At 42.8% G+C, this 24,766-nt stretch overlaps 1 protein-coding gene across 2 annotated transcripts in view; it reads right to left on the bottom strand.

Annotated features, from left to right (window-relative positions):
* SMAP1 (small ArfGAP 1) overlaps positions 1-24,766 on the bottom strand; it is a 247,875-nt gene that overhangs the window by 6,241 nt on the left and 216,868 nt on the right. For both annotated transcript variants that reach the window (XM_074947930.1, XM_074947929.1), the window contains 3 exons: positions 15,711-15,838; positions 1,374-1,542; positions 302-630 (listed from right to left, as the gene is read on the bottom strand). In XM_074947930.1, the coding sequence (XP_074804031.1) occupies positions 302-630; positions 1,374-1,542; positions 15,711-15,838 (626 nt within the window). The remainder of the gene's footprint in view (positions 1-301; positions 631-1,373; positions 1,543-15,710; positions 15,839-24,766) is intronic.

Genomic DNA, 24,766 nt, shown 5'->3' with positions numbered 1-24,766 from the left:
CAAGACATGGAGCCATTGATCACTACCCCTTGAGCCCGACAATCTAGCCGGCTTTCTATCATGATGATGATGATGATTATTTTGTATGTGATAGAATACGTTTAGTTTAAAGGTATCACATCTGTAATACTATGCTGCCGTCTCAGACATGGAAGAAACCGTTTCAAGTCACAGGGTCAACAGCAGAGCAGAGCTACATACAGCTTTCCCAGTATAGCTGAACTCCTAGTATGTGGAAAACAAATGATTTTATTCATAAAACAGTAACTTTTATCCAGTATAAGGGCAAAAAAATCCTCACCTGAGAGATGTTCCATTGAGCTTGTTGATTTTGTTGCATGCCATATTTATTTTGTGCAGTAACCATTTGTCCCACCATTCCTCCTTGGGGTCCAACGACATTTTGAGGAAGTCCCATCACACCAGTTTGTGTAGTGCCAGTGAAACCATTGGGCATTCCCATGCCCACCATCATACCTGTGTTCTGTCCTATGACAGGCACTGATTGTCCCATCATATTTCCCATCATTCCAGCAGCTGCAAGCACAGGTACTCCCATAGGTGGAAAACCTTGAAAATGAGTTGATGGTTGTGTGGTAAATGGCATGGAAGAAGATCCCATGAACATACCTGCATTTTGGAAGGGGGGGGGGGGGAGAAGGAGGAACAGAAAGGAAGAAAAATAATTTTTACTGATTTTTTTCCCCTAATGTTTGAACCACTAAACGCCAGTTTTAGAAGATAATTTGTAGAGCTGATTCTGTCCACACTATTGTACACAAAATCAGTGTCTGGCAAAACTGAGAAAGTGATAAGAAAGAGTGGTGTAACAACAAAAAATGGCACAATAAGTAACAGTTTAACTGCCAAAGCTGAGTTCTGCAGCCTCAGAGCCAAATTTTTTTCTCATTTGCACCAGCACCTCTTATCTCAGTCACACTACTGAAAATTAGTGGAGATCAAAACATGACTCTTTGTAATGATTTAGGCAGTCTGCTGTTCACATACTGAGAAATCTCATTGCATACCCAAGTAATGAATGATCATACAACAAAAGTAATATCAAATCATAAAAATTAGGATGATGATGATGATGATTTTGTATGTGATAGTTTATAATATGAGAACAGCTGTAACATCTAATAAAATAAAATCAGTCTGAATCCTGTACTACTTTTTCTTCTAGTCTTAATGCTTCATTGATTTTAACTTTTCAGCTGTGAAAATGGTAAGAACAAATAAATCCACTTGAATATACATAAGTAAGGACAAATGTGTTTAATTTTATGTTGACAGGAGATTATAACTACTATATATTCTAAACACTGATTAAAAACTGAATCACTCTGGAAACAGATTTGAAAATTAATTACCTGGAGCATTTTGCTGCTGCATGGTCCCAGTGCCATACAGTGATAAGATGGAGTCTTTGGAGAGTTGTTTCTTTGCTGACTCTTCTGATTTTGTTGTTTGCTCAGTGAACAGATCAAGATCCCCAGATGCAGCAGATAAGGTGGCAGCTGTTGGTTTAGTGGAAGTGCTCTGGGAAATAAAGGTCAAAACAGACAGGCTTATTGAATGAAACTACCAGTGGAAATTATATCAGATTAAGAGCTATGCATTCTCATTCCTAAACTAAATTAAAAGCAATGTAGTTATTAAATTAGTTGTAAGTGAATCAGTATTTTAGAACGTGTAATATTACCACAAAGAAACCCAAATAATTGCCAATGTGTAGCATCTGCAAGGAGGACCAATTCAGGTTAACACAAGCAACAAAAATGACCGTGAGTGAATTTGTGCTTATATACATTGGTTAAACAACTCTTGCTGTTCCTAAATTTTCCATCTGTGGATAGCATACTTCATAAAATGAAATTAAATGATGAAAAATCATTAAGAAACCAAGAAGGACGTTACAATTTCACATTTTTCATTAATCCTCTTAGAGAGGAAATTAGATAGGAACTAAAACAAAAGCTTTTCAAGTGTTGGAAGACATTACCTTGTCTACAAATAGCTTCTTTACTCTAAGGCCTGGTCTACACTGGGTGGGAGAGGGGGGGCATTGATCTAAGATACTCAACTTCAGCTACGAGAATAGCATAGCTGAAGTCAACATATCTTAGATAGACTTAGAATCACTTACTTCGCGTCCTCGCGGCGCGGGATCGACAGTGGCCACTCCCCCGTCGACTCCGCTTCCGCCTCTCGCCATGGTGGAGTTCTGGATTCGACGGCAGAGCGATCGGGGATCGATTTATTGTGTCTACACTAGACGCAATAAATTGATCCCTGATAGATCGATCACTACCCGCCAATGCGGCGGGTAGTGTAGACATGGCCTAAGAATATTGTGCAATAGAATTTTACACTAAATTATAAGTAACATATCTTCTCTGAAATATGTTGTCTGTGAATTGTTGCTTGATATTTTCACATCTGGAAAACTGACTTTTGGACAGTTAAGATGCCATCACTAAGCAAATAAACACTATCTCGAGTTTCATAAGCCTCTAGTCTACCTTCAGTCTTTCTCAGCCTTATTACTTTTTAATTAATGCTTTATAAACAAATTACATGAAGATGGCTTCCAGGTTCTACTATTCTGTTACTGATACACAAATAATATGGTTCCTTGCCTCTGGTATCTGAATAGACAACATATTGTCTTTATACAACATAATCCTCTACCAGAATGAAATGATAATTTTACCAATGGGAATTCACTATTGAGTTTGACTGTGCAGGCATGAAAAGAGACACCAGACAACAATATATGCTTAAAATAAGGCCATAGCTAACTTTAAAACAGCCATTTAGAATTTGCAAGGGTTAAATCCCCTCCTCAGCTATCTGCCTCATACCTGGCCAATATGGGCTCCCAGTAGTGGAGTATACACCAGTTGTAAGCCCTATAATCCATCAAAGAGTGAACTAACCAGTTACACTCCTCAAGGATCAGGGGGATGGACCTGCAGACAAATTCCCCTGCCATTTTTACCTCACGTTAAGGATAGGGGAACAGATGAAAGGAAGTTCAGGATGCGCAAATCCTAGGCTTAAGATAATTGCACCCTCCCCCTGCTAAATATACCAAGCCCCCAGGCTGCCCATAACAAGGCTGTCAACCTGCCAGCTGGGACTTACAAATGTCAATGTCCATATTTAGGGTGACCGCATATTTCCTGATGCTGAATACGGAACACCTGGTAAAATTATTCGCATTCAAGCAAGTTCAACAGCAATCAGTCAGAACTATGCAGAACAAACGTTCAAATTAACACCAAGTTGATTGGGCCCCTGTTAAAAAGAAATACTGTGTAGTTGGATTATTTTTATTTACCTTCTTTCAGGCTTTTGGGTTCACACGGGGAGATGTAACATACATACACACACTCCTGTACACCTCTCACACAGGGGGCATGACCGACCCATCCGACCTCCATGCCTGGCTGGGCCCCCAGGACTGACCTGCATCTCAATACCTGGTGCTGTGTCTTCCTGATGCAACATGGGAGGCACGCAGGGTCACATACCCGCCTCCCCCCCCCCGGATTTCTGCTAGAGTTCACACCAGAATGTGGCCAGCAGCAGCCTTTCAGCACTGTGCGGGAGAGAAGGAACAGGATCTGCTTCCAGGAGCGGGGTGCGGGTGTGGGGAAGGGTTGACCTAGCTCCTGTCTTTGTAGAGCTCATCTCTTCCCTCCCCCTCCCCTGTGGCTGGAAGCAGCTTGTCCCTTCCTGCCCACACAGTGTCGAAAGACAGCTAACACCTCCAGGCTGCTGGTGGCCATGGGCATAACCCAGCTGCCTCTGGCTACAGCACAGGCAGGAAGGGATTAAGCCCAAAGGATGCATTGTGCACCAGGGCCCAGGGAACCTGACTGCAGGGGCTTCAGCGAACCCAGCCTGAAAGTGGCTCAGCAGGGGAGGGTGCCTAGGGAATGGAGCAGCCCCACGCTCCCTAGGGACAGGACCGGGGGTCGGTGGGCGGTGCCACAGGTGAACAGGGTCCTAAGCCCATGTCCGGGGGGCTGTTGTGGAGCCTGCAGGGTCAGGGCACGAATACGCTGGAAATCACCAGCCTTGCACACCCACACCCATAATTGGCCATCAGACCCCCCACTCACCACTGGTGTGGGGGTGGCTGGCGAGCAGGGACCTGGCCAGCAGCAGGAACTGCCAGTACTGATGGGGGGTGGTTGGAGACAGAAAATACGGGACAATTTGCCCATTTTTAAGAAGCTGGGACACCTGCAGGAGGGCTTAAATATGGGACTATCCCTTTAAATACGGGATGTCTGGTCACCCTATCCATATTGGATTCCAGAAAAGGTTGCAACAAACATTCAGTGTAACACTACAGATGACCAGATCACTTGATTACTGAATATGTGGCAAAAAGCCACATAGTATGAGCCCAGTTTTGTATTACAGGAAAAATGCCTTCCTAATTCCAAAATCTCAGCATTCCAGGAAGTCTGGCAAAAACTGAATCAGATCACAACAAACCAGAGAGAGGGAGGACAGATGGCAGTAAACTGAGGCCTAGGCAAACCTCCAAAACCTGGAAGGAAAAGGAAGCCCAAGACCAATCAGGATTCCAGCATTTCTAAAACAGTCAATCAAGGGCAGAGGAGAGGGTCACCACATCCGGTTTCCCTATACCATGAGGAAGCCAAAGGGACAGGAAGGAAGACAAGACCACAACTAAGAGAGTAGTGGGGAGGAGACAAGGACCTGCATCATCCCCTGCAGCTAGGTCAAACCTGCACCCTAGCTAGCAAGGTGTGTACGTACTTACAGTAATAGCTTGCTTTCATCCAGGTTAATATACCAAGTGTTTACTCTTACTTACTACAGACATCAATTTTTTTTAATGTGGATCAGATTAAAAATTAACATGTCTGATAAGGTCTAGAAAACATTCCACCTTCAGTACGTGACTATTGTTTGTAAGGAAAGCATGGGCTCTCTTTTAGGAAACATCAAATTATAAACTATTAAAATTATTTACATTTAGGTAACACTCCTTTCATTTTAAACAACATTTTGTTCTATGCAGATTATATAGAAATAGAAAGTCTTAATTCTATTGTTATGCAACTTCATGGTCCACTTATTGGTGGGTTAGCATAAGTAGGCAGAGTCCTGGAAGAATTAGAGGCCTGGGTATACAGTAGCAGCTCCCCTCCTGCTGCAGGTGCCACTGTACAGAACAGTTACATTTTCTTCCGGCGGCAGAAAGTGAAGACATACCCCTCAACTTCTCACTGTTATTTCCTGAGACAAGGGTCCTTTCTTGGCAGAAGGGTGTGCCAAAAAATACCCACTCTCGCAGCAACACAGCAAACTGAACTAGTGTGTGTGAGGTTGATTAATTTCTGTTATAGTTATGTTGTCAGGAAGTTATTTGACTTGATCTGGGGAAATTGATGGGTCTGTTTATTCAGTGAATCTAAAAAAAATGTTTTTCAGGGGTGCTCAAAGTGTTGGATGAGCACTCTCATTGTAGCTTGTAAAAAAATCGAAGTAAAGAAATAAATATTTAATGAGGGGGTTTGCAATATTTACTAATAAGGCCTTGATTTATGCTTAGTGTCAGAAGGCCACAAATAAAATTTCAATGCTGTGGTTTGGTCGTAAATCTAAATTACTTCCCCCCCCTTAAAAGTTGATACTTATGTTTTAGAAAAGCTAGTCCATTAACGTATGTACTTAAAAATTAAATAAAAAAACGGACATCACTAACACACACACGCATGTACGCAAAGAAACAAGAGCTTTAAAATGCTATCATTTTAAAGGCTAGCTTAAAAAAATGTTACCTGACAAGATTGAGCCCTGGTCTACACTAGAAACTTATGTCGGTATAACGAAGTCGCTCAGAGGTGTGGAAAATCCACGCCCCAGAGCAACGCAGTTATAGCGACCAAACTCCCAGTGTAGGAAGCACTATATGATGGGAGGGCTTTTCCTGTCAGAGCTACCGCCATTAACTACGCCAATGAGAGAAACTCTGTAAGGGATTGTCTACACTTACAGTGGGTTGATTTAGCAGGTCTAGTGAAGACCCGCTAAATTGACTGCAGATCGCTCTCCTGTCGACTCCAGTACTCCACTGGAACGAGAAGCATAAGGTAAGTCAACAGAAGAGTTTCTCCCATCGACCCAGCACAGTGTAGACACCGCAATAAGTCGATATCTTCAATATCTTCATTATCTGGATGATGGTGTGAATTGCACCCTCAGCAAGTTTGCAGATGACAAACTGGGAGGAGTGGAGATACGCTGGAAGGTAGGGATAGGATACAGAGGGACCTAGACAAATTAGAGGATTGGGCGAAAAGAAATTAATGTAGCTGGAATTGCGTAACTTCGGTCGACTTAACCCTGTAATGTAGACTTGCCCTAAGTGTAGACAAGCCCTAGGAATTCAGAATGGCCTATGTCTCCTGCAAGAGTTTGATGACATCCATATTGGCTGAATAATATGTGCAGTATTATAGCCATATGGTATACCTTTAAGCAATACTGTACACAGTAATTCCTAAGCAAACAGTGCACAGAAAAACTAACTTTCTCTGCAGGTGGCTCAGTGACTGCACTGAAGAGATGTGCTGTGATATATTAATATATTTGAATATTATGTACATTGTATAAGCAACTTTCACTCTGTATATATTTATAAATCAAAATTTATTTCTCGTTTATGTTGTTAATGGTTTACACATTTGGCCAGTCAAAGAAGCATAATACAAAGGTGAAGTGATGTTTATTGGGACCTGGGCCAGGAATGCAGCTGATGAGGCTTGTGCTCTTGTGGCAGGAGCCGAGAGAGCCGGGGCTGGGACCTTGGCCAGCTCATAACATGTGCGGATACAGGCTGTGATCCAGGAAGATATTCTTTTAGATGAAACCGGGAGTCCTTTCATCTGGTCTGCCACCACCACGAATAGCTGATTCAATTTCCTGAACGGCTTTGTTCACTCAATGTAGAATGCTAGCGCCTGCCGAACATCCAGTGAATGCAGCCTCTGCTCTTGGGTACCAGCGTGAGGCTTAGGATAGAAGACAGGCAGAAAGATGTCTTGGCTAGTGTGGAATTGTGACACTATCTTGGGAAGGAAGGCTGGGTGAGGCCTGAGCTGCACCGTGTCCTTGTGGAAGACCGTGTAGGGTGGGTGGGAGGTTAGGGCCTTTAACTCGGACACCCGCCTGGCTGATGTGATGGCAACCAGGAAGGCATTTTCCAAGACAAATAGAGCAGGGAGCAAGTTGCCAGCAGTTCAAAAGGGGGCCCTGTTAGTCTGGAGAGGACCAGGTGAAGGTCCCATGCAGGAACAGGCTGTCTAATCTGTGGATATAAATGTCCCAGGCCCTTGAGGAAGCATCCTACTATGGGGTTAGCGAATCCGGAGCATCTAAACACTCCCAGATGGAAGGCTGAAATAACAGCGAGGTGCACCTTGATGGATGATGCTTCCAGGCCTTGTTGTTTGAGATGTAGAAGGTACTCCAGGATGAGATGTATAGGCGCCTGGAGTGGCAGTGTGTGATTCTGGGCACACCAGCTAGTGAACCTTTTCCCCTTAGCTAGATAAATGGTCCTGGTAGATGGTTTCCTGCTGCCGAATAGAACCTCCCTTACCGGTTCTGAGTACAGGAGCTCCATTGGGTTTAACCATGAAACTTCCAGGCTGTGAGATGGAGGGACTGGAAGTCTGGGTAGTGAAGGCAACTGGGATTCTGAGTGATCAGATCGGGGTGGAGAGGTAACAGATCGGGACGGAGAGGTAACAGATTGGGGCGTCCACTGACAACTCCAGAAGCATGGTGTACCAGTGTTGTCAGGGCCATGCCGTGCCAGAGAAGGGGAGTGTCACCCTGCCAGTGCCAGAGAAGTCTGGAGGGAGCCCGATGCCGGGAAGCGGTGCCATGGTGATGTAATCACCTCATCATGGTCAGCTTGCCTCTAGACAGTGCCAAACTTCTTGGTACCAGAGGCTTATCTCTTAGCACCGGGGGCTGTGGAGCAGTCATCTCAATTAAGTCTCTGGCCGCTCCAAAGGTGTCTGAGGTGGAGAGTAGCTCTAACCTCTCCACTTGGCACTGCACTTCTGGGGAGTCGCTGCGCGCTGCACTCAACAGTCCCTTCTCGGACACCAAAGTCGACGGCGCCGACGCATGCTGCCTAGGCTCCAAGTGTTCCTTTCTGGGGTGCGCCGGTGCATCATCTGCTGGTCATGCGGCTTTTGGTACCGGTAAGCACCCGCTGTTGGCTTTCCTATTCCTCGTGTGGCACCGGGCCGTTGCCTCCGCTTGCGGTGGTGGGGAGCACCAGTGCCGAGGGTCTCTCGCACTAGAGTCCTTCCGATGCCTGAGCACTCTGTACGGACGCATTCTGTGCCAGGTCCTGGAGGTCTGCAGCAGGCTGAGTGCGGAGAGCAGATTCCATAAGCAGTTGCTTGAGGCAGAAATCTCGCTCCTTCTTTGTCCTTGGGTGGGAAGCCCTGGAGATTTTGCACCTTTCTGACTGGTGCACCTCCCCCAAATACCTTGGGCAAGAGTTGTGGGGTCACTAATGGGCATAGGCTTGCTACAGGTTTCACAGAGTTTAAAGCCTTGGGCTCGCGGCGTGCCCCGGAGCCCAAGGAGGGGTAAGGGACTGGGGAGAAACCCCACTCCCAAACCTATTTAGACTATACAACTATCTATCTACTATACACTAAAGAAATACGACTAACAAGAACTACAACTACACTAACTAGGGAGAGAAGGCTAAGGAAGACACTTGCAGAACAAGTGATCGCAGTTCCAACGACCATCATGGGCGGTAAGAAGGAACTGTAGGGGGATCGGGTCAGCAGGATCATATATTGAGCGCCATAAAGGTGCCACTCCAGGGGGCTCCACAGCTTACCTGATGGGAGTTGCTAGGGAAAAAACTCTCCGACAACTGTGCACGCGACACGCACATACCTGATTGGAATCGATGTGAACAAGCACTCGAAGAAGAACATAGGCTACATTTTCAGAGGACAAGAGGTCTACTTTGTAGTGACTTTAGAATGTGTGCCCTAAGACCAAGGACTACCTTGCAGTTTTCTTTATATAACAGATTCAGCCTTTCTACCAAGAAGTCACTGTCCCTAGTTGAATGTGGGGGTGTTATTCACTGGCTGGATTGCCCAACTTGATCATTTGTGGGCTTCTGTCCACCTCAATAATAAGATGGCCTCCTTGTAAAGTACCAATGACTTCATTCCTACTCCTTTATTCACAGGTCACTGATGTGGTGATGTCAACGACGTTTACTACATGTGTGTTATGCAGTTGCATAGACCTGTGCCCGCTGACGTGGGGTGGGGGCGGCGCACAACCCTGGAACAGCTGAAGCTAACCCCCACACCAGGGAAAGCAGTGGCGCCTCCAAGCGGCTTTCAGCTGTTTCTCTGCTCCTGCATCTGCCTCTCCCTGCCTGCCACAGCTCACCAGTTCAGTTGCTCTGCAGCGAGGGGTCCTGGCTGCACCATGTGACTGAGCAATTTTGGGAGGTTGGCATGTGACCCCACATACCGCATCCCCCCCATGCATCACCTCTGTGCAGTTGTGTGTGGAAGTGAAGGCAAGAGACCCTGATTGTCCCAAATCTCAGTTCACATTACTTTTTCCACTCTTGGTCTGTCCATATTCTCTATGTCCCTTAGTTATTTAAATGAACTTCCCCATTAGAGTTTAGTGGTGTCAGTTGTTACTGTTGTTCTGTCTAGCTCATATCAGGTGGCCTGATTTCAACTTTCTACAGGGAGTCCACCACTTCAGCAACTGGAGCACAAGAGCCTGTTACCTCAAGGGGAATAAGGCAACGCTTCAGAGAGGAAAACTTTAGAAATGGTAGAGGGGAGATAAAAGGAAATCCCTCTTTTTTCAGAAGGACAGACTCGACTCCCTTCCGTATCTGTCACCGGTGGATTTAGCTTACAATAAGGGTGTTCCTTCCTCCCTGTGCGATGTAATAAAAATGAAGAAAAGACAAGGTAATATGATGTAAACAAAGGTAAGCGTATTAAGGGCAAAGGTACAGAAAACTGGGAAAAATGAGGGGGAAGAAACACAAACCTAACCATATAGTGATTCAGTGACTGGCTATAGGAGCTTGAAGCTCAGACCCACAATATCTCCCTTGGCCTTCAGAAAAACAATAAATGAAACCCCAATACAGAAACCTTTCCTACGATTTAGGTGCAGTGGACACTATGCACGGACGCAAGGCCCAGAACCTTCTACTCTCCGGCTAATTAGAAGTCTTTGAGGAGGACCACTGGGAGTTCCGATGACTGCTGGATTTTGTTGCAGGCAGGGAGACCCTCTGGGATGATGGACACCAGGAAAGCAGGACCTTCCACAGGTAAGATGGATTCAGTTCGCTGTGGCGGGGATAGTGATGACAGGCCTCTCCTTCCTCAACCTTGCTGCGGGATAGACGATGTTCTTCTCTCTAGCTCTGGAACGCTGGGCAGACCTGACCATGCACATGCTGTTGCTGGAATGGACAGCACCATGCAGGTGCTGAGCAAGATCTTATATAATCTCTAAGGCGGGAAAAGTTTTGAGGGAATAGAATGTTGGGGGTTGGATCTGGCGGGAAAAGCTGGTTTAGTCCGGTTTGAGCCAGAGGACTCCAGTGTCTAATTTGTAAACAAGTTCACTTACAAAGATTGAGTCCAAGGGTCATAGTTCATATACTCCATATTAGATTTTTATTAAAGCCAGTGATTTACTTAACATTACTAAAACAACTAACTGAACATATTAAACAGTACCAACATTTCTTTCTTCTTTATACCTAACAAGCTAGAATCTCCATCTTGCAGCTGAGATCAAATAAACTGAAGGCTGAAATGGGATCGGGAATCCTTATAGTGGTTCATGTTGAAATGTGGTCTGTGGAGAATTTTCATACATAATACTAACATGCACTGCAGATGCATTAAGAGTCTTATGGCTTGCCTGGTGTGCAACTGACAGTTGCTGAATCAGGTCCACTATCAATTTGATTCCCATCGGTGGTGAAAACCTTATCTTTGTGTCCAGAGTTACTCACAGGGCCTATGTGTGGATCAGATGACCATTCTCCACGTTCATCACAAATCTGGGCTCTTGTAGGAAGGGTAGAGTTATTTTGGCTCTCTCTCTTGAGGAAGCTCTGACAAGCAAGTTGTTTAGGGGTGAGTGGAGACTTGAATTTTCTGCTCCTCAAAGCCATTACATGAACTTATCAGTACTTTGGTAATGACCTTTAATCATGTCTATAGGTCGAAAGGGACGGCCTCTGCCCTGGAAATGTTTCTTATGACAGTAGAAGCACAGGTACTCTGATGAAATGTCAGGGGAGTGCAGGTATGCTTCCTTTAGGTAGAGTCCCTTTATTGAGAAAGCTGCATATGGACATGCTTGTTTCAGTCCAGAAGTTTAAATTCCAAGGACACTTGTTAAAAATGTTAGGTTCAGTATGGATTTCACATCTCTATTTTAATTTGAGATAAAGAATATTAAGCACACTCCAAGGAATTTATCTTTATGTCATTCTTTCTATGGCTTTGATCTGCAACAGATAGAAGACTGCTTGTCCCAGGACTAATTTCTGGAATGATCACACATTTACTTCTGCGGTGTTGTGACAGTTCTCTGGATTATCTCCTCTCAATGACCAATCTGTCTGAGTTATTCTCTCCTAGCTATTGACAAATCTGTAGTTTTCCTCTGAGATGGACAGAGACCCCTCTAACTCCAGCATAGTATTAGGCAATACACATTAATACTGTGCCTAACATATAAGTGTTGGGAGGTTATATTAACTGAACAAAATATATTCTCCCAACAATTCTGTCCAACCATGTGAAGTATCCTATAATATCTTGCATTAGCTGAAGTAAGCTTTGACTTAAGTAGATAGGAAAACTATCAGGATTAGGACATATGATTGTTTTACTACATCAACAGTTACAGAGTTACTCTCACAGGCTAATACTGGAATGTTGAAAAGGACAAGATATATGAATGTTCTATCTAGGAGGAAGCAGATGCCTTCATGCCCCTTGGTACACATCCCCCTTGTGTTTGTTGAAAAAGAGATAAGCGGTACACCATTGTACCAGAAAAACAAGGTAGAAAGCTGATTAGTTATATCTAGTTTCAGATGAGAGACACAGTACCTTTTACTTGTAAACAGGCAGTAAAAAATGGCTATTGGGGTGTAACTTTGGGAGCACATCTTCTGTATGAGGTGAATGTAACAACACTGCACGAGAGGGCTTTTCAGACACTGGTATCATATTGGACCCTTTTCCTGAACTATATTGTTGGCTTATAGCAATATATCTGACTGATATTGGTTACCTGCTCACTTGAATATATTTCACATATAACCACAGGGTGGTTGAGCAATGTCTCAGCAATATGTTCTTTAAATACAGTATAGTCTATACTGCACCTTCCTCCTCTGTCAAATCTGTTGCAGCATTCTCTCCCAGAGGTGTGGTTGCTTGTGTGGGTCAGAGGTGAGTGATGGCTGTGAAAGGGCTCTGTTCTGAAAGGGTTGTCTGTAAACTTTCTATGTATGAAAGCTACTTCTTGTCTTTATCAGCCGTTTCTACAAAAATTTTGTCCACTGCTTTCCTACCCCAATATTTTGAATTGGTCAAGAAACGCTGTTTAATTATACATCTGCCTTCCTCAAATGAAGACACAGACGCCCAAAAACCCTATATTAGCTATCATTGATCATTTTGATAAGTATTGGTGGGACAGGCAAGCTTTGAGTCACAGAGCTCTTCTTCAGGTCTGGGAAAGATACTCAGTATCACAGCTAAATGCAAGGTGGAACAGACTGTTTAGCATAAGTAGTTAGAACATATTTTAAAGAGCCATTCAACACCGTAAACACCCCTGCACATATAGCGCAAAAAAGGGATGTATGGCTTATTACAACAATCTGTAACCCACTAACTGCATTTTTTTGTCCTATGATAGCGGAGATCTTAACAGCCCACTCTGCCTTGAATGGTCCCTTACAATATGTGCTAACTACTTATGCTAAACAACCTGTTCCACCTTGCATTTAGCTGTGACGCTTTGAGTACCTTTTCCAAACCTGAAGAAGCACTCTGTGTGGCTTGAAAGTTTGTCTTTCTAACCAGCAGAAACTGGTCCAATAAAAGATATTACCTCACCCACCTTATATCTTGGGATCGACACAGCTACAACTATGTGACATACATGCTACGTGTAAGGAGTCCAATAACGTGGGTTGCTATGGAGGCATTTGCAGTTCCTTTCCAGATTTAATGTGAAGTACCTATTTCTCTAATTATTGTTATTACTACCTCTTGATCTCCCACTACAGCTTGTTGTATAACCACAGATGTGACTTTTTTGACATTCTTTTAAATAAACGAGCAATAATAGTCTGTCACGAGTTGCTGTCTCCTCCTCTCATCACTGTATTGGGAAAATTCCCCTTCTTCTGATAATAAAGAATTGAGGGAGAGAAATGCTACAAAGAGCCTATCTTCTTGCTCTTGGATTTCTCTGGCTTGCACCTTTTTGGGTGTCTGTCTCTGTTAAATTTGAAGATAATGATAATGTGCTAAATCATTTACTTGAACTAAATCACTTACTCCCAGAAAATCCAATCTCTCCTTACTGAAAGTTAAGTCAAAATAATTATTTGAATCAGACTTTGGAATTTTTGTCACATTTATAAGACCTGTTAGCGCTGCTATGCTTAGAAAGGTTAAAATTCAGGAAATCGGTTAAATTTGGCTTAAATGCTTCTCCTTATGTAGTTTTTAATCATCAAATAGCAAATCTCTTCTGTAATGATTTGGACAAATAGGACATAGCACATTTAAGAGGATGTCTCCCTTTCTTGAATGCTGGGAGGCTGTAAGGAGATCCGTTGGTTGCTGAGGAAATAAAAGGAGCTCTAGGAGTCTCTACAGGGCCACTGCTAGCAGTAAGCACAAGCAGACAGAATTCTTGACAGAACCACTAATCATCTCTGTGACCACTCATACTGGCTAGATCCCTGTAGGAGAACATACGTCCAGTGTTCCCATGGCAAAATAGCTTACCCCAAACTGGGAAGGTAAAGTCTGCGTCAGCAGTGTTTAAGGAGCCGCTGGTGGTAGATGCTGGAGCCACTCCACTGTGAAGTGTTGCAGGAGAAAGTAGTGCTAATGCTACTTTTCCCCTGTTCCTTGACACTCTCTGCAGCCTCTTCCTTCAGAAACAGGACTTGCTAGGTATGGAACAAAGGGTCTCCTGTTGCCTGCTCAACCAACTTGGCACAGCCCGTGCCAGGCACGAACTATGGGATCAGTTTACCTAGGATGACTGGAGAGGGACCTGGCCCATCCTCAGTTGTCTGGGCTCTGCTCCTTCTGCCAGGGACCCAGCAAAGCAGGCAGATTGTCCCTTCAAGGAGGGCTGTACATGCAGAGCACTTTCTGGTTTTCTTCTTGTATCACCTCTCCCGCCTTACATCTTACAGCATCATGGATTGTGGGGACAGGGATTACCTTGGATGATCAAGTCCCTCACTGAGTTGTGACATGCTAAAAATCACCATTTCCCTTCTCTCACTTGTTTTCCTTAGGAAAATTTTTGCTACATGTCAAAATTACTGAACATTTTAAAGAGCCGAGCCCATGCTACTGTCAGAGTAGCAGCAGACACATACCCCAGCATCCCATTCTCTGAAGGGCACCACGTGGGGCAGAAGCTCACTCATCTCCCAAGGGGGCGAAATTGAGTCAGGCTCTCTCCATAACTGCTACCCTACTCCCCACCCAAACTCAGCATATGGCCTTGTTATCCCATTGCCTCCACACAACCTGGGATTCCCACATGGGACCCCTCCTTATTTTGGGGCAGGAGAGGGATGCAGTCGAGAGTCGGGCCAGGCTTGGTTCCCTCCCAGATCCAACAGTTCATCCCCACTCTGTGATAACAGCCTTCTCCTGCTGCCAGCTAATGTAATTAGCCCCCAAAGTCAAAGATCCATCCATTTAAAGAAGTATTTTACTGAAAATTTTGCATTTATAAAAAAGAAATTCATTAAAAGTATGTTTCAAATGAATCTATAAAGCCATATTAAAAAACAAAACATCCTCAACCAGTAACAACAGACTACAGTTAAATAGTAAGAAAAAAACCCATTAGAGTCGTGTCCATTCTTTCCCTTCCAAAATTGGGTAAATAGTCAGCAGATTGGTGAATGATACTGCTTTTCACATCTAGCTCACCAGATAAAATGTATGACTGCTCTGTGATCACAAGTTGTTGACATCTGGTGACAGCTTAGTTGTCTACATGTCATCAGATGGCGTTCTTTGTCTAGTTCTTAGTGCAAGAAGTCCACATGACAAGAACTGGGACAACCCACACCCTCGTTGGCAATCTCAGAGAGGCCAAAGACTGAATGGGCATAGAGAAAAACTAATATCTCTTACTGCGTATTGTTGATCTCTCTAGTTCTGGTTAAGATGTTAGTAAGACAGTGTGGAAAAGCTTGTCCTAATGCTATATCTGTACTTAATAAAAGACAGATGATTTCAGTCTAAAATTTGGTCTGGCATTTTTCACAAACGAAATTCAATAAGGAGGAAAACAACATGCAATTACACCTTTCTACAGTTTACCTGAGCAGGAGATACAGAAGCTGCTGGCAAAGGATTAGAGATCATTGGGCCAAAGATATCCAAGTCATCGTTCAGTGTTGTTACAGTAGTGGTGCTACCATTTGTAACAGGTGCTTCAGGAGGACCATCTTAAAAAGACAATGGATTCAAGTTTTTAAGTGGAAACCTCTATTAAAACAAGGATTTAATAATTGTAAAATACGAATATATAAATCAAATCACTTAAATTGTCATTGCTTAAAAAAATACTCAGTGTTGGAAGCAAATCTCTGAAATACAATATCTCAGATCCACAAAATTCCGAAAGGACTTTTCTAATTTGAAAAGTACATTATATCAATATAATTAAGAACTGAACATTTTAAATACAGTTTTAAGAGTTCCATAATGGCATCTGAGCCCTGGTCTACACCTTGGGCTGGGGGTGGGGCGGGGGAGGAGGAGGAGATTGATCGAAGTTACGCAACTTCAGCTACGTGAATAATGTAGCTGAAGTCGATGTTCTTAGATCGTGTCTTCACCGCGGTGAGTAGACTGCTGCCGCTCCCCCCTTGACTCCACCTGCACCTCTCGTGGAGATGGAATACAGGAGTCGACGGGAAAGCGCTTGGGGGTTGATTTACCGCGTCTAGGCTAGACGTGATAAATCGATTCCCGCTGGATCGATCGCTGCCCGCCGATCAAGTGGATAGCGTAGACATACCCTTAATCAGTTTAATGGAATAGTTTTGCAAGCATTTTCACAAGTTTAGTCCAACACTCACTAGCACTATAGTATTATGAATGGGAATTTAATAGTTATCCCATCTAGCTACCAAAGTTTTGGGCTACTCAAAATGAGAGCTATCAAATACATTAATTTGAACTACTCGGGGTAATTAAATATTTGACAATGCTTGAAGTTACTTCCTACAACTGGTTTCTGAGAAGGAACACAAAACCAGCCTGGAACTCCTAGAGAAGAAGAAACATACTGTATAGGTCATTGGACAAGCAAAGGTCAAAGAAAGCAATATTCCGAAAGGACTTTTCTAATTTTCTAACTTACAATGCCATATTTATTCAAAATATCGACTACATTCTTCACATGAAGAAAAAAGATGATGGCAGGTATCTTTTTTTTTTTTTTTTTTTTTTTTAGAATGAGCGATATTTATTTCTATAGAAGTAGATGTGTACATTGTGCCTGACAGCCACAAAATAACATGGTCACTGACCTATCCAGAGCTTACAATCTATGGCCCTGGAACTTATCAATACTTATATACATGTGTGAATTTACTCATCTGAGTAAAGCTGTGCATACACGAATGTGTTTCTAGGATTAAGGTCCAAATTAGATAATCCTGGAAGTTGGAAGAAAGCATAACAAAATCATGCTGTATAAACATTTTAATTTTTTCCCCACATTTAATAACTGATTTTCTAGTAACTGCTATATGTGTAGACACGTGAGTGTGTAGGCTACATCTTACAGAAAATATGGCCATAAATCAATTGTTATTTTTACTCCTAGCAGAGTTCAGGATTATGACATTGATGAGACTATACCAAATTAAAACACGGACATTACTGCTAATATAAACAGTGACTGTGGAGAAAGGTATGTTCCCAAAAGTAGGCAATTATGCAAAAATATGGTTGACATTTCTGGACCACCTACAGATTGTTTTGCATCAAATTTTACATCATTATTTAGAAAAAATGGAAATAATATGTGACAGCAGAATACACATTACACCATATATTAAGAAATTATTAACTTTCTTACACTGAACTTAGTAGGAAAATAATATGAAATTGAATGGATGGGTTTCATGGAACTTTATGCTGGCTACACTTTATACAAAAAACTTAAGAGGCAGATCTATACAGTATTTTGTGTAGAATAAGAAAGGAATCAGTCTGGGAGTATCCCTCACTGAGAGCAGAAGCAAAGACTCCTCTGGTTAGGGCACTGAAGGGCTAGACACCTAATCAAAATGGCCAAAAGACTACAGCATTATCGAACTGCAGATGTGGCTGTACAGATTAAAACCATTAGACTAAAATAATAAATTACAAGGACAATAAATAGGGCCCTACCAATTTAACGGCCATGAAAAACGTGTCCCGGACCATGAAATAAGCCCTGTGAAATCCAATCTCCCTGTGCTGCTGGGAGTGTCTCAGCCTGGAGCTCCTGGCTCCAAGTCCCAGCTGGGCTTGGGAGGGACAGGACTTGTTCTTTTGCTCCACAGCTGCTCTCAGGGGGAGATCAGACCCACCTCTGGGTACCTCCCCCTGCTGCAGGAAGCTCCGGGGCTGGGCGGCAGTTCCAGAGGCTCCTGTAACCCGAGGAGGCTTCTGGAGATGGAGGTGGGTTCAATCTCCCCCGTGTTGCTGGGAGCGCACTTCCTCTTTCCCTGCACAGATACTCTTGGATACCTCTCCCGGCTACAGATAGCTCCACACCCCCTCCTCGCCACTCACTTCCTGTCCCCATTGCTTCACAGCCGTGCGCATTGGGCGGTGGGGGGGAGGAGGGATCATTGTACAGGGAACTGCCCCCCTTCCAGATGCAATTATTAGCTTGTTTCAATAAAAATAAAAAGAAGGTCAAGAACTTAACAGAATTTTTTGATTGACACTTTACAGCAGCAAATCATAGTCACTCACTGATTGGTAGATATGACCATCTGTGGCAGTTTTCTAAGATAGTGATCTCAGTTGGTAGCCTCAAACTTGAGAACCACTGCTTTAAGTTAACAAAAGCAAGTGGGGGGAAAAAAGAAGGAAATAAAAGGTCAAATGGTTTCAAATGTCATTAATTGAATGTCAGCATGGAGCATCTAGGTGCGGTGCTCCCAGCAGCATGGGGGTGATGAGATCCACCTCCACCTCCCGGATCCTCCTGCAACTCCGTGGCTGCTGCATTCAGAGCCCAGCTCTGAAGACAGCATAGACGTGAGGGTGGCAATCCCGCAACCCCCCTGCAACAGGTTTGCGACACACACCCCGCAACTCCTTTTTGGGTCAAGACCTCCATGATTACAATCTGAGAAATTTCAAATGTATACAGCTGAAAACATGAAATTGACCAATTTTCAAATCTTTTGGCTGTGAAATTGACCAGAATGGACCATGAATTTGGTATGGCCCTAATGATAAATAAGATTAACACTGTTCTAGCTCAATTAAGTTTATTTGATTCCTTTATTTTATTTCAATATTGGCTCTGAATATATTTTTCCCTTAACCTGTTTCAGTTGCTGTGTCTATTGTACCCCTGTAAATTAGCCCAGTAATAGTGTTGTTTTCTCTAAGTAACTTAACTTTTTATCTACATTTTCCCACTGCCCTGTGGAGACTATTTTAAAAGGGAAATATCAAATTATTAGTTATATGTTCTGCGGCAATGCCCAGGGATCCTGTTAAGACTATTGTAAGGGGCCTTGTACAAACATGCAAGATGATACATTCCTTGACTTTTAGAATTTACAATCCAGTTTAAGAGAAGATGCAACAAACAATAAGAGGGAGGGTGAAAGAGTAATGATATTAGATAGTAAAAAATGTTCACAAGTTCTTGATTTTAAACATTTACTTTAAAAAATGGTAAACAAAGCCCAATATTAAGTCATATGTAAAATTTGCCTATTTTACCATTAACACCTCTGAGTTTTAATAAGGCAATTTTAGCAATCTAATATTCTTTTCACTGTTTACATTATGTATTTTTCTCTCAGTTTGGACTATAAAAATCATGCAAGTCAGTTTTCAGATTCTCAATGCGCCAACATATGCGTTGCAAACAATGCAGTTTATTTCATAATACTATCCTCAGCAATGTTTAAAAACAGGGAATGTCCCTTTAAATAACTACAGTTACATAACAGGAAGAGATATAGTACGGCCACTTTTGAAGGACACTATTCAAAGCACATTCAAGAGATGTGACTATTGCCCTGGAAAGTTTAAAACAATTATTATAAAATGTAGACTAGGCCCCAAATACTACTGAGGCTGCAAATACTACTGCAATACAAACAACATAATAATAATACCTATCAATCAGCAGAAAATGCTTATTATAATAAGCATATGAAGTTTAACTTCCCCTGGAGTTGAGAAGGGGGGGAAGAAAACTGGGAGTAGAATAAATTGGTTCATATGGAACGCAAACAACTGTGGGCAGAAACTTGAAAAAAGGCCTGAGAGTAACCCAAGGCTTTAAGAAACAATGTATAAGGAACTGCCATGAAGGTTTGAATCTCTTGTACCCTTTGAGCTGACATAGTGGCTACTAAAAAAGCAGTCTTCATTGACAAGTAGTTTAAACAACAAGTGGCAAAGGGCTCAGAAAGGAGGGACCCATAAACCCTGTTAATACTATATAGAGGTCTCGAGAAACAAAACATGAATAAGGACCTTAAGGATTCTAGCCACTTTAAGGTGAGAAAATGAAGTGTAGCCCTGGATAGAAGGGTGATGTGAAGATATCGCTGCTAGTTGGACCCTTATGGAACTAACAGAATGTCCAGATGGTTTCAGGGCTAATAAACAGCTCAATATTGCTGAAAATCGATGTGGCCAAGGGAGACAGCTTGTGCTGGAATGCCCAAATAGAAAACCTCTTTCACTTAGCTTTATAAGCAAATTTAGTCAAGACTTTCCATTTTTTTGAGCAGACTGTTCTGAACTTCAGCTGAACAGCTTCTCCCACTGGATGTCAGCCAGCCACCATCCAGGCTGTCAGCTGTAACAACGCTGAGTCCTGGCTTCCTGAAAGTAAAAGAGTAGTTGCCAAAGGTGGTGGTCGTGGGGTGGAACGGAAGGGATCCTCGAATGTTTCTGTCAGGCTCTTCATCTTCTATCAGACAGCAGTTTTGGTACCAGTGTGAAGACTGTGCAGCAATGGAGGAAGAGGTGGAAGGTCACTGTCGATGGAACCTGGATGGCTCCAAGGTCCTCTGAGGCTGATAATAGTACTGGGAAGAGGGATGCTGCTTTAAGGAAGCACATGGTCTCACTTATTTCCTTCTTGGGGCTGGAATGTACAGGCCCAAAGAATACAGAATTGTCCAGAAGACCTCAACAAATCGACAGTCTGTTTTAGAATTAAAAAGTTAATTACCCTCAAAGGGAAGGTTCTCTGTTGTAGTTTGGACCTCCCTGAGAATCTCTAAGGACTGAAGCTAGGAAGATTTTCTCATCACTACAGATGTGGCTACAGTACAAACCTCTGTATTGGACCTGTCCAGCACAGTCTGAAGGGAAGTATGAAGTATCAGTTATCCCTCAGTCATGATGACTTTTAGTTCCTATCAATGTTCCTGTGGTAGCTAGTTCACAAACTAAGACAGTTTGTCCTAATTCAGACTGTCATAGTTAGAGAGGAAGGCTTGGTAGTCAGCCACATATCTGGAGGCTGGCAGAAGAGTAGACTTTGCATCCAAATAGGTAGAGATTCTTTGGGTCTTTCTCCCTAGGTGTATATTTGGCAGGCCCCTGCTGCTTTGAACTATCAGTCAGCAGCTACTACAAGAGCTTCTGGTACTGGGCTGGAATAGAAAGCATCCAAATCCCATGGAAGAGATTTGGTACCTCCTATCAGCTTGCTTAGATGTGGTTGATATCAATGCTGGCATGTACCACAAGTCTTTTACAAGCTCTAACAACCCCTCATTTATTGGCACGGTAAGCCTTCTGGGAAGGAAGAGTGCAAGATATCCAGGGCTGTGTAAAATTTCTCTCCCACAACTTCTACAAGTATATCCAAAATCTCTTGATAAGATCCTGGAAAAACTTGAAGTTGTCAACTGAGGAAGACATTTGGGGATTTACTGCCTCACTGGGGGAGAATGAAGAATTAAAATGGAGACAAGTAATTCTTCTCCTAGCAGACGTTGCTCCTCCTCACTTTCTTCCATCTTCCTTTCTAAAATCATAGGCTGCACTGGCTGACTTGGTCTGTACTGCCCTCTCTTGAAAGGAGGTTGTAGTCCTTGAAAATGGGGAGAAAATGCAGGCTTGCAGGACTATGGCTGCATATCTCAGGTTGTCCAGTAAAGCTAAGACTCATGAGTAGATGGTACCAGGATGGGGGACACAAAGGAGGATACTAGGAGGGATGCCCCTATCAGCCCCATGTTGTTTTCTGAAAATGGAGTCCTCTCTAGAATCCCTACCTGTGTGTAGGAGATTACTCCCTTCTGTGCCTTCATGAGAATGAGGAAAAAGGAGAACACACTCCTCCAAAGATGGGACTATCTTATCAAACCCGCCTGGGGAGAGGATGAGATAACAAATACATGACAGATGTTAGTCATGTTGCTTAAGGTACAACCGGAAGGCTCTCAGATACTATTGTGATGGGTGAACTATAAGAATATATATAAACTAGAATAGAGTGCCTGGATCTGTTGTATCCTACGTAATTTGCGGGGGAGATGACGGTAGTACCGGACATATCTCCTTTGTTTGCTGTACTGATGAGCCTAACTCATTCATTAGCTATCACCATCTTCAGCCTCTTGAGGAGAGTACCAGTTCCAGTTAAATAACTCTGTACTGTATTTGCCCTGTGTATTACAACACTAGGTTCAGAAGCTTTGGGTACCAAGGAACACATTTCCAAGGTGACTGATACCAAAGTGCCAAGTACTGAGAAGGCTGGTATTAAGAGAAACACAGTGCAGAGATTTGGTGGGTACTGTTGGTGCTCTCTTTAATGGTTGGTACTACTGCGCCAGAGTGATCTTTGTCAGCTCGAACCCTCAGAATCTTGCTTCTGACATATGGCTAGAGCTCCTGTATAGGGGGAAAGGGTGGTCTAGTTAACCCTCCCCAGCTCTCTTAAAATATCCAACTAAAATGGATGCTACTAGCCAGAAGAATCAGATCTCGCATGTATGGAGACCTGCTCTGCATAGGAGTGGAATCCATGTAGATGGTCACTTAAAGAACAATAGATTGTGTGTCAAATTTAGTTATGCCATAAGACTAACATACACGTTAGATAATAAAAATCCAAGCATTTTACTTACTGTATAAGTGAAAAATGTACAGTATAGGTTACTGAGAAGCAGATACAAAAGCAACTTTAACTTAAAATATATTTATTACTTGAAGGCCCAGTGGACATTGTAACAGTCTAACATTGTAATACTTTCATCAAACTTAAATTGTGGAACATGTTGAATAATAAATAGTCTAAACAAAAGCATCAAGGACATCCACAGCAAATCCATAAAGAATATGACTATTACTTCCTCTTTTGCCATGCCATAAAAATTATTTTCCAGTGCTCTAGCACTGTAACAATGATTGCCTGAAGGAAAAAAATCATTCTGAAGGCCAGTATTATCAAAGCATCAGCATTAAAGATTCAATGATAACACAAGAAATGTGTGGCTTATTGCAACAGAGAAATGCGAGAGATGGAAGAAGGCAGAAATGAGATTTCCACATACTGTACTTCCCTATCTATTTTATTGCTGGATCATTTTCTAAGACTGTGTTCATGCTAGAAAAGTGCATCAGTGAGATACTTCTTTCAATCAGAATTTCATTCATATAAAACTTCTCCATTACTTACACGCAGCACAACTATAATTTCAGCTCTCTGACTGAAATATTCTCTGGCATTCCTTTTCCCACTGCTAAAAAGAAACAATTGACTAATGAAGGATAGAATTTTTATTTATCTGAGAAAAGAAAGAATTCCAGTAGAACAAACCAAATGAACAGTTTACTGTATGCTGTAAAACACTTTCTCCCCCACCCCCAAACTATTGTTCACATAAAAACAAAATAACTGGCAGGCTTCAGCTATCTGCCAGTTTGCCTACAAGACAATAGGGAGGACAGGAAAAGACATTACAGTCCTTCACTGTTCTCTTTTGCCCTCACAATCTGCAGCATATGGGCTCCCTGCAGTTCAACCTGGGAGCTGGAGACTAAGGCTATGTCTACACTAATACTTTTGTCAGTAAAACTTTTGTCGGTCAGGAGTGTGAAAGAAACACCCCCTGACTGACGTAAGTTTCACTGACAAAAGCACAGATGTGAACAGCGCTATGTCAGCAGGAAAGGCTCTCCTGAAGACATAACTAACACTGCTCATTGGGGATGGTTTAATTATCCTGGCAGGAGAACTCTCTCCTGCCAGCAAAGAACGGCTACATGGGAGACCTTACAGCGGCACAGCTGTAGTGGTACACCTGTGCCACTGAAAGATCCATAGTGTAGACATAGCCTATGTTTCCTAGTAGTGCAGACTGAAGACAAAAGGGAACAAAAATAAGGGAGAAAAGGTGAACATAGTAAAAATAGGAGTCCTCAGTGAAGTAACGCAATTTCAAGAACATTTTGTTAAGGAAAAAGATAGTAATCTGACAAAACAGGAGTCCTCTGGCTGCCTTGTGTTGCTATTTGGAGGCAGAACATCCTGGAATAGAATCAGTGGGAAGGTCTAACCACATAAGGAGCCCTTGAAGTTTAAGGGCTGGTCTACACTAACTTAGGTCGACTTACAGTGGTGTCTACACTGCACTATGTCGACGGGAGATGCTCTCCCATCAACAGCTTCCACTTCTCAGGGAGGTAGAGTACTGACATTGTCAGAAGAGCACTCTCCCGTAGACTTAGTGTGTCTTCACCAGACAGGATAAATCAATACTGCTGCATCAATTGCAGCGATGGTGATTTAGCCAATAGTGTAGACATGGCCCTAGACTGTCTTCAGGCCCTTGTGGAAAGTGACCCAACCCAGGCTGCGTTTCATGAAAACATGCTCTTGAAGGAGAAAGAGCATGCTATTGCTACGTTATATTTGAAACTAAAACAACAGAAGACAGGCAACTGAAAATTATAGTATACACAGCAGCTGAGTCTCTTCACCCCCCCGAGCATAACTGAATTTTGCATTACTGTAGAGGGGTATTAACCTTTATGCCTTAATATGTATATGAAATGTGGCACAGTTACAGTTGCTATGGGAACCACAACTTTGAATTGCCTGATTTTAGTATGTGTAAAATCCCCAATATAATGTTGTTTGGTTTTTTTTACAT

The sequence above is a fragment of the Natator depressus genome, chromosome 3 (assembly GCF_965152275.1).
Source record: "Natator depressus isolate rNatDep1 chromosome 3, rNatDep2.hap1, whole genome shotgun sequence".
Lineage (NCBI taxonomy): Eukaryota > Metazoa > Chordata > Testudines > Cheloniidae > Natator > Natator depressus.
The sequence above is the reverse complement of the archived record's forward strand: the minus strand, read 5'-3'. Positions and strand labels throughout refer to the sequence as shown.